Genomic DNA, 18,315 nt, shown 5'->3' with positions numbered 1-18,315 from the left:
GTATGGCATTCTATCTCATTGCAAGAGGCATTATTTTACCTTGCATAGATAGACTTGTTTGTAGCTCATGTGTATATTGTGATGTGGTTTTAGAGCCTTTGTGCCTTCTAAAAATAATATAATAGTGATCCTCTTTGGCCCTATTGTGATTTTTTCATTATTTTTTGAGTATTTTTAACTCCAATTTAGTGTGATTAAATTAATCCTTGCATTAATTTAATTTTTTTTGAGACATATGTGAAGTATTTTTATCAAATAAGTTAGTTTAATTTCTATGTAATAAAGTTTTGAAGTTTTGAACATGGTTGCCTTCTTCTGAATATCTATACCTTCTTACATTTTCATGCACTTAATGTTAGTAGGGTCTTTTTGTGATCAAGTTGTTACATTCATTTGTAGTTGCATCACCCCATAATTTTGGTAAATCACCTTCATTTCCATTTTATGTTATGTTTCTCTCTCTCCCCTTTTCCTACCAAGTTAAAGTTAGTTTCAAGAGGTGATTCAAGGGAAGACAAACCTTTGTACCAGAGGTTGATCCTTAACATGGCATACCCATAGGCCAAGGATCATCCCATGTTTCATTAGATTACTAAAAGTTAAACTTCAGCACAAAGGTGCACTCTAGGTGACAATAGCTTTTGGTAAACCCAATGGGACCCTCTTAGGCCATCAGTCTAAGAAAAAGGTAGCACACAATATTTTTGGTTAGTGTGAGCAATAGTGACATGTTTTAATAGTGAATGATATCATACATGGTGACTCTCTTTGTGGTTTTATGTAGATCAAAATTCTCATCATATGAGAAAGAACCAAATTGGGCAAAGTAAAGGTCCTTTTGTACCTAAAAATTTATCACCTCCAACATGAAATTCTAGGACACCCAATGATACTCAGCCTATTGCATCACATTTTTATACTCCTAATCTTAATTTTACTACTACTTCTAATCATTCCCTAGCACATAAAATATCTCCTAACCCACCACTACCACCTCCTAAAGTAGTTCAAGGACCCTCAAATCCTCCTATTTCTAGAAATCATCCTTTTATGGAATTTAATCAAGTCGGCCCGCTAAATTTATAGTAGCATAATGATATCTTAGTTGTAGCCCTTTAAAGCTTATGTATTTTTACCAAGGAAGATCAAACTACTCCTATTGAGCATATAAGAGATATTACATCCTTTGTGGTCTTTACCATGTGACCAAGGATAATGTGGTTGTGAGTTTTTCAGGAAAATGACTTAAGGTAAAGGCCCTTTAATGGTTTAGGGGGTTAAAAATTAATTCTATAACCTCATGGGATGAGTTAGGAACAACTTTGACTACCTAGTTTGAAGATAAATTAGACCATCTTTCTCTACTTGAGCACCTAACTACCATTAAAAGGGCACCCCATTAGTACATGATGGACTTTAATTTAAGATTTCAAAGTACCTAGAACTGAGTCCTAGTAGCAGTAAGCCCTTCTAATCACCACACATTCTTATACTATCTCATAGTCCTTAATAGTGACATTTTAGTCATGATTTAGTCCATGAGTGGGAATACCTTACCTAAAACTTTTGATATTTTCATAAGAGCTTAACATAACCTCATTCAAGCTAGGAAGATAGCCTCAAGGCCTCCTATGCCAATTATTTAAGAATTATAGCTAGTTCCTAAATCAATCTCATCCTTCACAATTATTCCTCCTATCTCAACACTCCCATTCAGAGTTTCTAATATAGGCCCTCAAGCATCAAATCAATCTTAAGAATTGAGGGAGATTAAGGAGCAAAGTCAAAACTTTCAGAAACATTTTTAAAAGCTTAGTAATGAGATGGTTATCCTTAGAAAGAAATATTTTCAGCAACCCCATTTTCCATCTAATAGACCCTCTTACTTAATAGGCCAACAAGGTCAAGGAAGGAACTACAATGCTAGTGCTATCCAGCCTTACAATCCCAACATACCCATCACTTCTAAGGATTTTAGTGTCTATAACAAATAATATGGTTCAAGATTACCAATGGTGCTACCCATTTGGTTAACAACATGATTGAAATTCTTTTCTAAGAGGGTTGTAGGAGCAAGCTCTAATGGTATAGAATAGTGTTCCCACTTAGCATAATGTAGCCTTAGATGCTCAAGTGCAACAAGAAAAATCCATTATTCCTAGTGAAAAAAATATGCATGATACAACTTTTGTCAATTGGCAACATGAAGAATTTGTTGGGATGAGCTCACCAGTTCTGAATAATCTAAATTAGATTCCTATATCAACATATACTAGATCAAATAAGAGATTCATTAAAGTGGAACAACTACCAAAAATCCCTTCTATGGTGCCAAAGGCTAGGGATGTTCATATTTTGTCTAAAAATAAACCTTTGCTTTCTAAAGAGCCTATAAAGACAATAACAATAGAATTGCCAACTCAACTAGATGTTGCTATTAGTAAGGGACAACCAAGGGTGAGTTTGGGTTCATTCAACATTATGGATCAAATAAAGAAGACCCTTGTAAGTATTTCTATGTAGGATTCCTTAGCTTTACCTAGACAAAAGGAGGTTATGATTGATGCTTTGTCTAAAATTTCAGTATCTAGTGAGCCTACTCTAGATCAATCTAAGTTCTTAGTTGCTAATGCACTTTAGCCACAAATTGATGCACAAGCTCCTAAACTCAAGCCAACACCATTTTATGTCACAATAATCATTGGCAAGTTTTTGGTCCACAATTGCATTATAAAATTATTTGCTAGTATCTGAATCATGCCTAAACAATTTTCTGATAAGCTAGGTTTGACTTATGAGCCTCTTGAAAAGGGTGTTATTTAGCTAGATAGTTCATCTGTTAATATAGTTGGAATAGTTAAAGATTTGACTCTTACCTTGCATGTCCTAATATATCTATTCCATAGGATGTCTATGTTATTGATGCATCACCCATCTTTGTTATATTAAGTAGGTACTTTACCACTAAGATTGGTGGGTATCTTTCTACAAATTGGTCTCATTTATACTTTAGAGATAATTATGCACTAGTACATTTGACCCCATTTTTAGACCAAAATTTTCAACCATCTATTAAAATTTTTTAGATTGGCTGGAATATGCAAGGACAAATATCTTTTTTTTTAAATCCATGCCTGTGTTGGTCAAATTTTTGACCAACACGGGCTTCATATGTTAATTTTTTTTAAAAAGTGGGAAAAACTCATTGTTGCTAAGGGTGAAAATGGAGGAAGGGTTTTGCAGGCTGGAAGAGGCAAAGGCAAAGGTTTTTGAGAAAGGGGCATCTATGTATAGGGGGTGCATCGAGACGGGTGTGGCAGTGGCGGTGTTAATGAAATCCTTGCAATCGATGTTGTCGTTTGCTAACAAGGAGGCCAAGTTAGGGCTGAAGATGAGAGTGGCAGTGTTGGTTAATGAGGATAGGGTGTTTTGATAATGCAAGATTTGTTAATTGCTAGTTTCGACATCACTAGTGCAACAATAGAATAGGCAATGGTAGAACTTATTCATAATCTAGATAAAATGGAAAAAGTCCAAGGGGAGTTAGAGGAGGTTGTAGGTCATAGTAGAAGAGTGGAGGAATCTAATATTGATCATCTACCTTACCTTCATGTAATGGTGAAAGAAGTGCTTCGACTGTATCCTCTTGGTCCTCTTTTGATCCCTTATAAAGCATCAAGATATTGTAAAATAGGGGGTTTGTGATCCCTAAAGACACACAAGTATGGGTTAATGTGTGGGCAATTGCAAGGGATCCTGTTGTGTGGAAGGAGCCTTCCAAATTTATGCCAGAGAGGTTTTTGGAGGAGAGGGAGCTACTGTGGACTTTAAGGGACAAGATTTTGAGCTTATACCATTTGGAGTAGGGAGAAGAATATGCCTAGGGATTCCTTTGGCTGATAAGATGCTTCATTTAATTTTGGCTTTGATGGTTCACTCCTTTGATTGGAGTCTTCCTAATGGAATGAGCATGAAGGAACTAGACATGGACTATATATTTAGAGTGGTATTGTGGAAGAGTCAGAATTTGGAAGCAATCCCACTATGCCTACAACATCACTTGTATTAGTTCTTCAATATTAAGGTAATTTCTTCAATAGGTTGGATCACAAATTCTAATATGATAATGTCGTTTAGAATGGAGGTGCCATAATAGATTTAGTAAGTTGACTGACTTTCCCTACAATAATTTTATTAGTGTCTAAGACTCTAAAGTATGAAGAAAAGTGACATCTATGTACACAACATAGTGAATGAGGGCTACCATTTCTTTCTCAAGTGTCACACCTCTGTATCAAGAGAGACATACCCATACAATGTAGACACTTCTCGCACTCTGCATGGCACTACTGTGCATATCAATGAATTTGAATGCAATATTATAAATAATTTCTGCATGCAACTTCTTACCATTATATACTTTTTTTGTTTAAATTAATATGATCATAAACGAGTTTGAAATTTTTATTAGAAAGACTTTGAGATTTTTATATGGTTTTTGTAATGTAATATGGGTCTTATTCAATGTTATACCACTTCTTTGAGTGTGTTTCATATTGTTTCAAGCAAACTCAAGGAAATTTGGATTTATTTGTAGCTACGGGTTCTTGTGCTTTGTCTTGATAATAAAACATGTAATTGGCACTAGATGGATATTCTAGATTATCTACTTTGAAATGTGAATTTGTTGACATATGGGGTGAAAACCTCTAATGTATCCTTGGTATGCACTGATAATAAATGGCATATTGTTATCCTGATGTCCAAGCCCACAAGTTATGTGGAGTAACAATGGTTGAGTATCAAAGTCTCTAAGAGAACCTTGGAGACATTACAACTCATTTATTGGATCTTTATTACTAACTCTTGGTTAAGATCCATGTGGAAGGGTTTGGGTTTATCACTAGTCCATAAATATTGTCATGCCTAAATGTTAAAATGCCAGTATCATTAATATTAACAAAATATATTTCCACCAGGTTTATAGAACTCTTTATAGAGTCATTTACCAAAAGCTCTCTATTAATAGGCTCTGAAAATACTCTATTAATAGACTTTAAAAATACTACATTTTCAATAATAAGCATTTATAACTGATATAGTACAAGGCTAAAAAATCCATTTATTTAGATTCTCTTTTTTTTAGCGTTGCTAACTCTTCAGAGCCCTTTATTCATCTAGCTCAATTGCAAATGTTCTACTCTGGAACACAAAAATGTACATGCCTTAATTTAATGGAGAGTGTTATATGGGGACATTTTTGAATTTATTCAAGTCAATTGCAAATCAATAGCTCTGTGTCAGTCTCCAGCTGCAGCATCTACAAGAAAGATGGCTAAGATTTCATTCATGTCATCTGCTATCAATTTTACTGAAAGAGAGAATATATTATCACCCAAGTTCTTCATCATGGTGGTTCCAGGAATGGGCACAACATCATTTCCCTGGTCCTGAACCCATGCAAGAGCAACCTGGCTTGGGCTACACCCTTTTCTTAAACTAATCTTACTTAGCTTTAGGAATAGATCTTGGTTCTGCTCAAGATCAAATAATCAAAAATGACAAAATCAAATCAAATTAATTTTCACCTTTATTGTCAGTCTTGTCATGTAGATTTTTGTTTAGATTTTACTTTGTTATTCAGTCTCAATGTTTGAACTCAACATTATATCATCTTTAAAATGGTATGATTATTAAATGGAAAAAAATAATCCTATCCTTTACCTTACGAAGTCATTATCTATCACATTTTGAAGAAGTTTTCCTCCTATGTTGAAGAAACCCATGCCTAAAAGACTATTTGGAACAATCCCAATCCCCAACTCCCTATGAATGGAATAAAATGAAATAAAATAAATATAAGTAAGCTTGTATTCCTTATCTAAGTTCAAATGGAACAAAGTTCAAAAAAAAATCTTATTAAAAACTTAACTTTTGGTATATACTGTGAACCCAATTCACAAATTTTTATTCTTAATTCTCTAAAATCTATAAAGTAAACATTGAATCACTGACTATTGAGGTATTATATCATCACAACATTTACCTAGGGGTGGGAATAATTTTGGCCTCAGAATCCCTACTCCAGAGAGACCATTCAAGCTGCATAGCAGTGATTGGATGCACTGCATGGGCCCTACGGATTGTTGAAGCAAAGGCTTCAGACAGACCCACATATTTTATATTTCCCTCTTCTACCAGCTTCTTTAGTTCACCAATCTGTATAAAAGGAAAACTCATTTGCTTGTTATCAGATTTCTTTTCTTTTGCTAGGCTTCGGTAAAGAGCTAGAGGGATACAATCTTTCCCTGCAAAGCCATACAACCTTGAATATTAGACACATATTTTCAAGTGAAATTAGAGATTTGAAATTTTGATTTTTTTGTTTCTAAGGCAAATTAATTGACTCATGTTACATTAGCTTCATAAGAACTCATCTCTCATGAAAATAAGTTGGAGTAGTACTGCAATTAGCGACCTTCTGGAAAGGCTTAATGCTTCACCTTATGAGCATCATCTAAATGTAATGAGTACTATGTGTTCCATTCATTCTTATGAAAAATGAGTTCTTTTGAACCACTATTAAAATAACTTGTGTCAATGTGTTTCACTAGGAAACCACACAATTGAATCCTTGTAGTAAAATCACAATTTGATTTGTTGTAAAAAATATTTCATACTTATCAATCTCAAGAATTAATATGTAAAATATATTTCTCACATCAAATCAAATTCAAGATTCAACTATGTAGTTTTTGGAGAAAAACCATTGTCCAAAATTTTATAAATAAGATTAAAATAAAAAACCTATTACAGTAGTACAGATTTTGAATCTTAAAACTTATAGCACCACGACAAAATAGTATTTTGGTGCAAGGTTAAGGGTTTGGAATTTGAAGACTTGCAATAGCTTCTATGGGTATAGTAAAGATCAATGTAGTTTCACAGGCAGCCCTAACATATGCAGGGTCTCCCTTCACACCAAATTCTCCATTACTCCAAGTCAATCCAAACTTAGTTACAATATGCACCTTCTCTCTAATACCTTTCAGAGCCTATTTAGGAAGGAACAATAAAATCACTATGCACGGTGTTAGAACAATCAAGTTTAGAGAATTAATAGATTAAGAAATGGAAATAGTAAGAGTTGGAAACAAGATATGCATCTTTTGATCAATCAATGGTTTTAACAAACGCATCTTTTGAATAATATTGATCACTTTTCAGTGATGGGTTATATAGTTTTCAACTATGTAAGGATTTGGTATAGTTGATACTTCTACAACTCATAATTATGTTATAATGTTGAATTACTTTTCAAAAGAGTCTTCTAGTGCAGGCTAGAAAAGAAATGTTAGAACTTAAGTATAAACACACAAGAGAGCTTGTTAGGTTTGTTTACATGAATGATCCAACGTTTTTCGAGATGACACAAAATAAAACAGTATGTATGGTAGAACCATTTTTTTAATTGTAAAGTGAAGCTTCTTGACACCTAACATATTGAAACTGTTATCCAAATTTGCTCATCTACATCACTACTTATTAGTTACAGCAATAATCTTAAACTATATCATAGTAGTAACTAGGAGCAAGGCATGCTCAGATCAACATGTATGGTAGTCACAATCAAACATGGATTTCAAGAGTTTTTAAGGAAATGAAAGCATTTCATTTTATTCATGCTGCCTATCCAAGAACCTTGAATGGCACAAAGAAATCTTACTCCTTTTGTCATATATTCTATCTTAGCTATATTTATAAGACGTGTCTGTATAATCTTTTTTCTAACATGAGAAGTCATACAAAATATTTGGAAATACCTTCATCTCTGAGTTACAAGGCATAGAATCATGCTAAATTGCTTTAATCCACCTTAGGTTTAGATTTCTTGATTATGCTTTACAAATATTGATACATTGTTATCCTCTTTTGTAAATCCAATTTGACATTATTTGATTGGTAGTTGCTATGTATTATGCATTAATGGTAGTCCATGTTCGAAGAATGTAATCCCATCTTTGTTATATGAATAGAGTTTGCATAAGAGATGTTGGTATGGTTTTTAAAGAGCAGGTTAGCAACTCTTTCTTCTAAATTCTTTCTTATAAATGGACATTTGGATATGGTGATATTAATGAAGGGTCTATATTGGTCAATATGATTGTGTTTGAATAGACAAGCAAAGGAAGTAATCAAAGCAATTAAGAAACGCATTGCCAATAAGAATCCTAAGATCTAGATTCTTTCTCTGACAATTAGTATTGAATAATATTATAAATTTCTATATGCATTTTGATTTATTTTAAGTTATCAATACTAAGATATTTGGTTGAGTTCTGAGTGCAAAAAATATACTATAGTAAGAATTCCATTATGATTGACTTTGATGGATAACTTTGATTTAATATTGCCTAGTTATTTTTGCAGCTATTAGAGACACTTACAAAAAATTGTGGTGATACTGTTCACTTGCAAGTTGCCAAGAGAGAGATGCACTACTTGAAATGGTCAAGATAGTAAAGAAAAAGGTCTAGAAAAAAAGCTTCTGTGTAACCTGCACAGGTTTTTCTGGGTTGTAGCTTAAGCAATTTTCGGTTTGTGCTCTTAGTGCATATTTTCAGTAGTCCTTTATGTGGGTTTTATTTATATTTTATTTTGCAGCTTGATTTAAATGTTAGAGAAAAGATCTTGGTCCTACTAGATACATGGCAGGAAGCTTTTGGGGGGCCAAATGGAAGATTTCCACAATATTATTCTGCATACCATGAGTTACAGGTGAGGAAAAAATAAAATGAATCTTAAGGATGTTCAAAAAATCTCATGTTTTTCAAGGGTAGGTTGAATATATTTGACTGACTCTGCCAAATGGCAGGGTAAAACATTGACCTTGATATTGACCCTCATTTTTGTTACCTAGATTTGCTTTCTAGCTCACATACTTTAAATGCCATTTGGAAGTAGTGTATATTGTTAAACTATTACAGGATGCAGTGCAGCAGTGATGTTGGCATAATGACATTAGTTAGTAATTAATTTCATGTTGCATGTTCTTAGTTTGAAGTTGTATTTGTCATTTTAGAGCCTAGTGGCTTTAGGGCCTTGAGTATGGTAACCTGAGAGAGTGCATGAATTGTTTGTTATTGCATATTAAAATGTGATTGCTTGCCTCAGTTTTCTACATTTGTAGATGCTTTAAGGCTTTCTAGAAAAAAAAAAAAATTGTGTTACAATTATCCTAGTATAGCCATGATAGTCAAATAGTGAAGGTTGAACTTCTTTTGAGATTCTCATGCATGGCTCTGAATACATTCTTGTCACATTAAATGAACAGACAACTATTGTTGCTAAGAACACATTTTCAATCTACTAGTCTTTTGTTTGTTTATGATCCATAGTGTTAGTTTATAGTTAATAAATTATAATATTATCTTATCCACCACCTATGAGCATCATCTAATTGCAATGAGTGATAAGTGTTGCATTCATTCTCATGAGAGATGAGTCCTTGTGAACTATTACTCATGAAACATGGGTCAATGAGTTTGACTTAAAATCTACAAAGTTGAATCCGCATAGCAATATCATAATTTGACTTGCTGTGGAAAATATCTCCTACTTACTAATAATATATTGGCGTGTTGGGTAGTTAATGGTTTGTTCTTATGGGAAAAATGATTCTAGAAGCTAAAAAAGTGAAGGCCTTTTCAAAAATAATTGAATATTGCAACTGATATAGAAAATATAAAAACAATATAATATTTGTGAAATTTTATGTTACTTAAAAATGTGATTCTATATTTTGTTTCCATTTTCTAATCTTTTAGTCCACGTGTTCATCAATGTATCATCAATGGCCTTTAGCTATATAAGCTATAGTCTTATTCTAATATATGTCCTTTCCCCTTGCAGTCGAGCTGTTGGGTATAGGTTTGGACTGCATCTAAATGAAATTGGTCCCCTGCTTATTAACTATTGTAAAAGTGCATCTAAAGCTGATGAGGAGCTAAGAGAATATAGTTTGTAGGTGTTAAAAGAGTTTGGTTGTAAAGAAATTATGTATTTTCATCTCACACTATTTGTTAACATTAGTGGTTCCATTTTAAAAGTTCATATCATCTATATTGAAATTATATGTATGTTTTGTGAAATGCATCTTCAGATTTCATTCTTCAAATAGAAAACCCTAATTATTCAAAAATCTATAAATAATCACCTTAAAGATGTAATTTGCAAGCATTGGAGAGTTTTGTCCTATGTTGTGCCAGAGATGTGGTTGTTTATTGTGATATGATTTTGGAACTTTCTCTAGACTACATAAGCTATGATCCAAACTACACTAATAATATGAAAGAAGATACAAAAGAGAGTAATGGAGAGGAGGATGAGTATGTTAAAATTGCTTAAGAGAATTATTTGCTTGAGAAAATTTAATTTTTGCACAATGGTGTCTTTTATTTTCATGTAATTATGAATTTTATGACCAACATGTGAATACTATTCTGTTGATGTAGAGAGAGTGCTAATGAATATAGCGAGGATGAGGATATCAATTGGAAGGTTCGGAGGGCAGTAGCTAAGTGTTTGTCTACTGTGATAACATCTCGTCCAAAAATGCTATTAAAGTTGTATGAGGAGGCATGTGCTTTGAACCTTTCTCAATTGTTTCTGGGAGATATTTATCATTTTCATTTTAAAAGTTGACTCTATTTGTCCTATACATTTGCCATTTTTTTGACCTTTGTGTGCCCAATAATTTTGGCTTAGTGTCTCTTCAAAGTTTATGGTTTACCTCTAAAGAGTGACAAGAATGGCCCTTTGTCTTTGTTAGAGTCAAGAGGATATATAAATTCCATTCTCTTGGCATAACACTAACCTACAAATGTTATGCACAAATAGGAATAAATTGAGTTTGAAATGATATATATTAGTTGTCATCTCATTTCAGAATGTGGTTTTCTTTAGGAATTCTTTTATAAGATGTTATATGAAATGATCACTAGCTAACACCTGCCAAGGAAACATAACTTTCTTCTTCCCACAATGAATTATGCTCAAGGTTTTGGCATTGTGAAGTGCAGCCCAATTCTTTATGTGCCAATGGCAATATTGAGAATGCTAAGAGATGGCATGGTTACTCTCGTTGATGTTATTTCTTTGTTGATAAATATATCTATTGTATTTTCCTTGGTTTGTTAAATGGGAAGTAATCTAAGGGAATAACACTTCGTTATGTTTCCAAGTAAGTGTTTTTATAAATATAAAATGATAGCATTATTTAGACATAATACATTCCAAAACATTGTCATAAGATGTGGTCACAAAGAGAATGTTGATGTTGGCAAAATATGTAATGTCATGCCCAGCCAAGTGTTAACTCTTACCCTGCTCTGATATTTCTACCATAGGATTAAAATTTATATTAAGTTCATTCTGATATGATGTAATTGTAGGATGGATATGTGCCTTCTAGATTGCAATCACCTATTCAGAATATTATGATAGTTTGGTTGTGATTTCAATTATCAGATTTGATGCTTAAACTCAAGTGTGTATAATGTATATACAATTTTACAGCTAATGAATGTATATGGAAAGGAATGACATGGGTTCACTAACCCTTCCTACTGTACCTATTTTGTGTGGTCAAGTTAGTGACCCTATTACTCAGGGTATGTTTTGTCACTTCACCCATCATGTTTGGATACAAATAAAAGGATGTTCTTGCCTAAATTGCCAATAATCTAAACTATTTGTTATTTTGAACCCATTTGTTGTGGACGAACATGCAAAATGGTTGTTTCTATTGAATTTGTAGCATCATTCTTATCTAATTATTGCTCTCATACATAAACGTGTGTGTGTGTGTGTGTGTGTGTGTGTGTGTGTGTGTGTGTGTATGTGTGTGTGTGTGTGTGTGTGTGTGTGTGTGTGTGTGTGTGTATGTGTGTGTGTGTGTGTGTGTGTGTGTGTGTGTGTGTGTATGTGTGTGAATTGACTATACAAACTAGTTCGATCTGATTCAAATCTCTATTATAAAGCAGTGATCATACTATGAATATGATTCCATTATTTACTGTTATTGTGAAATACTTCATTTTTCCATATCATTGAATGACAAAAGACATATGAATAGGTTTTTGAGGTATAGTTGTATAAACTATAAAATTTGCACATTGTTCCTAAAGCAACTTTATTATAATATGTTAACATTGACTTAGTCTTATTGTCCTCCAAACATTAGCAAAACCATAATATGATTACCATAGAGATGAGGTCATATACTTTTTAGCATTTCAATAGTTTATTCATGTGTTTGATATGGAAATTGGTGTTGCAGCTGCTCTATATGCAAATGTTGGATATTCTCAGTCTAATATATTTATTGCTTTGGCTCACCCAAGATGCAATTCAGCAGCCCTCTTTAATCAAGACTCTTAGAGTTGACATGCTTGATTTTTTTAAGTTGCCCACCTATTAATGAAGATTTGATTAGTAGTGCTTCAAGGTACTATTCTTCTTGTGTGTGTGTAATGGTTCACAATTTCATGATTCTATAATCTACCTGTTTGGCCTAACTTTTTTGGATTCTACAGTAGTATTTTTGCTCCAATAGTACAAACAAATGAATTATGTCATCAGTATTCTGAAGCCTGTGTGCAAGTCTACAAAGAGATGGGTGTCAAGGTTATAGATTCATTACTACACTCAAGAATGGGCTCATCTTCAATCTTTAGAAGATTGAATATGAGCCCATTCTTGACTGTGGTAATGAATCTCAAAGCTCCTTCAACATAAGCATATCATGTCCTTCGGATGATCTTTTTGAAGATGCTTCAACATTGTATCCTTGAAACTTTAGTTTATACCTACCAACAACAAGACTACTTTGAATCATGAATAAGGAATGCAGAGGTAAGCTTTTCTAGGTTTTTGCTAAGAAAATGTTGATATTAAAGTAGTGGGGCTGCTTGGCATTTTGTGCAAATTTGTTTGGTGTAATTTAAGATTTGAAGAAAACTATTGAAAATTTTCCTATCCTTCCTATTTTATGCAAATTAAATATGAGATTCATTGTTACTTCACTCCTCTACAATTTTCAATAACCATTGGGATACTAAGAGCATATCATCTTGGAATGTTGGTATCATGGCTATTTAATAAGGTTACATTTAATGTTAAGTGCTTAGTAGAACATAATTCCATATCTCTTATAATCTTGTTAGGTGGTTGAAGGCTTTTTTTTGAGTGTAGGATTATACACAATACATTCCCCTATCAGTTTATCAATTAGAATCATGGTTTGGGACACCCTTAATTTATGTGTTTGATCGTTCTACTGCTAGTATGATTGTGAATGCATTTCTGGAGATAAGTTTTACTCAATAAATTGTGAAGTGCATGGAATCTTCTATGATTAATCCAAAAAAATACATATGCCCCTTTATAAGTTAATTATTTGTTTGAGTATATATAATATATTTCTTGATAGTGTCTTTGGTTGATGTGCAGCATCAAGACTTGGGTTCTGGTATTTCTTCTCTAGTCACAATGAAGGATTGTATATTACTTACAGCTTGTGGAGTAGATGAGATTCTTCCTTAGAGTCCTAAATTTCCAGCTGATATCTTCACTTCATGTCTCACAACACCTATTAAAATTTCATTGCAATGGTATTATCTTATTCTCATTCCTCTAATCATCTCATTGTTTTTACACATGATTGGGAAACTGCAATTTGTGATGCGCTAATAGCTAGCTCCTTTGCTGGGTACAACAACTGGACATATTAGGGAGTAAATTAATAGCATGGTTTCTCGTACAAAATCAATTTAATATAGAGTTTTGGTAATGACTATTTATCTATATTGTATCTTAAATTATTCTCATTTCCCTCAAATATGTGTCACAATGGATATAGTGTTCACATGTATCATAATATTGAAACGATTCTCTGAGGCAGGGAAAAGTTGTTTACTATGCACAAATAGCTCACTTCTAATGGAATGGAACCTAAAAACATTAGGATACTAAATTAGTGATCCTTTTATTCTTGTCACGTGAAATTTTTGGTTTTTGCAATGTATGTTACTAGTTTTGGATTTCTGTTTGCTAAACATGATTACATCTTTATCTAACAAGACATAAAGAATTACCAAAATGCTTGTCACCCATCCTTGTACAATGCTAATGATTCTTAGTTGGAGTAGTTCCAAGATAATTCACCTCTTGGGAAGTCTTGATGCTTACCCCTTAAAGCATTGCCTAATTTGAAAAGTGACAAGTGCACCATTCATGCCCAAGAGATGGTTTTCCACGATCCGCATTTGATGAATTATGGGTCAACAACTTTGATTCAAAAAACCATGCAGCTGAATCTTGCTATGGCATAATGTAAAAATTACCTTATTTGTCAACTTGATTTGTGTGTACGATTGATAATACAATAATAAATAGAAAATTAAGAGCTAAAATTCAAGCCATAGTATGCCAATTTCGCACACAAAAAATTGGCCTTATCTGTCCTAGTTGAAAGCTTTTTTAAAAAGCCCACATTGGCATGTTGTGATGGTTAAATAGTGGTGTTGTTCTTTCCATTAAGATTCAAATCCTTTAGAGATGAATGGGTTTATACCTGTGTGAATTTATAAAAAGTGGTCTTTTCTTTTTTTAGTAGATTGTCCTTTATCCATAAGAAAATGATATACCTGGATAAGTAGGCATATTGATGTACCTAGGAACTACAATTATGTCATGGGACTCAGCCAACAATATATTTGTACCAAGTATAGTGCATTGTAATGGTATTTTTCATACAATGTTGATATTTACTCAAGAGGACTATTTTTATTTAGTTTTATTTGCCAAGTTTCCCTTTTAGTTTGATTTTGTGTTGGTGATGCTTCAGACTCAAATGCCTACAAATGCTTCATGTAGTGTCCAGTCTCAAGCCCTAATCACTAGGCAAGCTCTTAGCTCTTATTATAGTTTTCTTACTGCAATGTCATATCTAGTTTGCATGTGATTCTACTAACCTAAAGGATCCTTAACCACAAACAATAGTAGTCTCCTCTATCCAAGATAATACAACTTTGTTTGGATTTAAACAAGAAAATCGCAGCAGCATTATTAGTGAGGATTTATGTTTGCTTAGAAACTTCTTATCTAAGAAAGCCTTCCTAAGGGTTGTGAGCTTGTCTATTTCTCCTTTATGTCAAAGGTTCAATGCGAGCATGTTGCTAAGAGCCTACCCAAGGTTACAAATGCAAAGTGAACTAGTTTTTTATTACCTCTTTTATTAGAGTAGATTTACTTGTGGGGTGTAGAGAACATGGAGAGCTTTCTTTAGACAACATTTCATGGAGGCAGTCAATAAAATAGTTCAAATGCCTTACCTATGATTCCACATTTTGCATGCATGTCTACTAGGGCAGTTACAACTTAAAAAAATGTATTCTCTCAATATATCTATTTTGTGCATATCCACCATGGCTTTTGATGACCACATTACATTCAGGCATCTTGTCAAATAGTTCATATGACTTATCTATGCTTCCATTTCGCAAGCATGTCTCCCAAGGAATATACTACTACTTCATCTACATCGTCTTAGAAAATCCTTTATGTTTTGATGGATGCCTATAGCTTATCCCAAAGCTCTCATTCAACAATTATGAGATGATCAATCAAGAGGAAACAATTGAGAGCTTAGAGTGACGCAATTTTTAGATGATCATATGAAATGAAATGGGCATGTGAGTAGAAAGAAACTAGAATGACATTGTGTATAGATGAAGGCATGAAATGGATCATTTTGGAGCACTCAACATAGATACTTAGCATTTAGTACATATCATCATTCGAGATCAAATGGGTGTGTGGGATTATACGCATAGTGAATAATAAAGGAGGGAATTGAACCCTCCCTGAGGCTCACACTTGTTGAGGTCAACTTCAGCAATGGCCCTTCCTATGAAATTGTTGTGTAAAACCTTTCTAATGAGATAATGTGTTATGAGCCCTTCATCAGTGGGATGGAATGTGAATCCAGGAGGCAATTGTGCATCACCCATATCATGACTATAACTAAAGTTAAGAGAATTCAATAATAGAGGCTCTTAACTTTAGTTGCAATCATGATATGGGTGATGCACAACTGCCTCATAGATTCACATTCCATCCCATTGATGAAGAGCTCATAACACATTATCTCATTAGAAAGGTTTTACAGAACAATTTCACAAGAAGGGTCATTGCTGAAGTGTACCTCAACAAGTGTGAGCCTCAAAAAAAATTTGACCAATGCCTAGCAATTTTCTACCAAGCATTGGTTGAAATTTTGACCAATGCATGGCTATTTTTGACCAATCATTGGTTGAAATTTTGACCAATGCTTGGTATTTTTTGACCAAGAATTGGTCAAAATTTTGACCAATGCTTGCCAGTTTTCGACCAAGCATTAGTTGAAATTTTGACCAATGCTTGGCAGAACTTGTGCCAATATTTGTGAAAGGTTTCAACCAATGTATTGGTTTAAATTTAGACCAACCAGTAGGTTGGTCAAAATTTTGACCAAAAAATTTTTGACCAATGGGTTGGTCGAACTTGATCAAGATTTGGTCGAAAAATGACCTCAAATGTAGTAGTGATGGTACTAGAATCCAAATCAAATCTAAACCACTTGCTAATGACCATCTTGAGCCTTTCACATCTAACCTAGTCAGTGCTAACTTAGTGTTTCATGAGAAAAACCTTATTGTTACAGATCACACTAGCCCTATTAAAAAGTATACCAAATATGGCTTTAAATGAATGGGCATCTAAAAACCAAGAAGATGACCCTTTAGACATGTGGAAGTAGTTGGGATGGGTGTTTATATCATGTATGAACAACAAGATTTTATTCCCAATTTGGTCAAAGGAGAGCCACAAGATTCTAAAAACTAGCATGGTGATTTATGGCAATTGTTCTTTAATGGAGCAAGGAGCAAGGTAGGTTTCAGTGGAGGTGCTATGCTAATTTCACCTAAAGGAAAAATGTATTACTTTTAGCTATACAAATAATACAATAGAGTATGAGGCACTTATTCATTCCCTAGAATGGGCTAGGAAGAAAGGTATAAATTTTTTACAAGTCTTTGGAGATAGTGAACTAATTTTTAAACAAGTCCATAACCCAAATGTCACTAAAAATGATCTGTACTTAAGATGTACAAGCATATAGTGTGGGACTTGGTAGAATAATTTTATGCTTTTAATCTAATTTATGTTGCTAGAAATTAAAATAAGCATATAGATAAGATGGCTACCATTGGATCTGAGTTTGACATCCCCAAGGAGCTCAAGAATGTGGAGACACAACAATATGTGAAGGTTATTGTGAGGCCTTCAATTCCAAACAATCAGGTTAGTTGGTAATTCTTTGAAAGTGATGAACAAATTCTTAATTTCTTAATGTGTAAGGTCCCTCCTCGTATGTACTTATCAAAATAAATTTCTCTGTTAAATCCACTGTAGGTGATTAGAATGGATATGGAGTAATGTTGTATGTTTTGGATTTCCTAACGAAAATTCACATTAGCTGATACATTCATGTTTTAAATACTTAGTGATTCAAGAACTACTATGTTATCTCGACGGTATAAACAATAATTTGCACTAACGATGATATAAGGTGTTTTCTCCTGATGATGATGATGTTGATTATGGTACCTTAATGATTAGGTTATACACATTCGAATAGTTTAGTATTCCTTATTAGTGATGTTTATTATGTTTAGGTATATGCATGCCTAACAATGATTATTCTAGTATGTTAATCTGAATTAATGAATAAGTTATCTTATATTGATTTTTTAATTACTAATGATTAAATGTGTGCAATAATGAGAAAGGGTTATTTGAATAAAATTTTATGTTTTGATTTATGTGATTATCTAGATGAGTTTAAAATATATGCATATATTTTTTCTGGAGCTACTGATATGTGAAATGAGTGTACAAGATTATTAGCTAGGAAATCTAACAAAGAATCAAAAGTAGATCCTATGTACCATTTTTGAAAACCAAGGTTGATTCTAATAAAATATGTAGACCTCGTTGTTTGTATATTATTTGTATTATAAATTGAATGTGTCTATCATTCTGTAATCATTAAGTGTTAATGTTTTGTAACAATGATTTTATAGTGTTGTTTGGCACTTGTGATTTGTATATGCATTTCAAAATGATAGCTAGGGTTAACAGAGTAACCTAAAGATCTGCATTGGACTAGGATAGTGATCTAATGCTAATTAAGTTATTAATCAAGATTAA

General features: G+C 33.2%; 1 protein-coding gene across 1 annotated transcript; it reads right to left on the bottom strand.

Moving 5' to 3' along the window:
- Positions 1–5,300: 5,300 nt before the first annotated feature.
- LOC149568584 (putative aldo-keto reductase 2) lies at positions 5,301–7,829 on the bottom strand. The gene is given in 5 exon segments (XM_089816747.1): positions 5,301–5,588; positions 5,730–5,826; positions 6,047–6,219; positions 6,906–7,055; positions 7,824–7,829. Coding segments are annotated over 5 exon segments (714 nt in total).
- Between the last annotated feature and the right edge of the window lie 10,486 nt (positions 7,830–18,315).

The sequence above is a fragment of the Cupressus sempervirens genome, chromosome 3, assembly GCF_028749045.1.
Source record: "Cupressus sempervirens isolate cs-2001-9-10 chromosome 3, ASM2874904v1, whole genome shotgun sequence".
Taxonomy (NCBI): Eukaryota; Viridiplantae; Streptophyta; class Pinopsida; order Cupressales; family Cupressaceae; genus Cupressus; species Cupressus sempervirens.
Note: the sequence above shows the minus strand (reverse complement) of the source record. Positions and strands in the feature narration are given on the sequence as shown.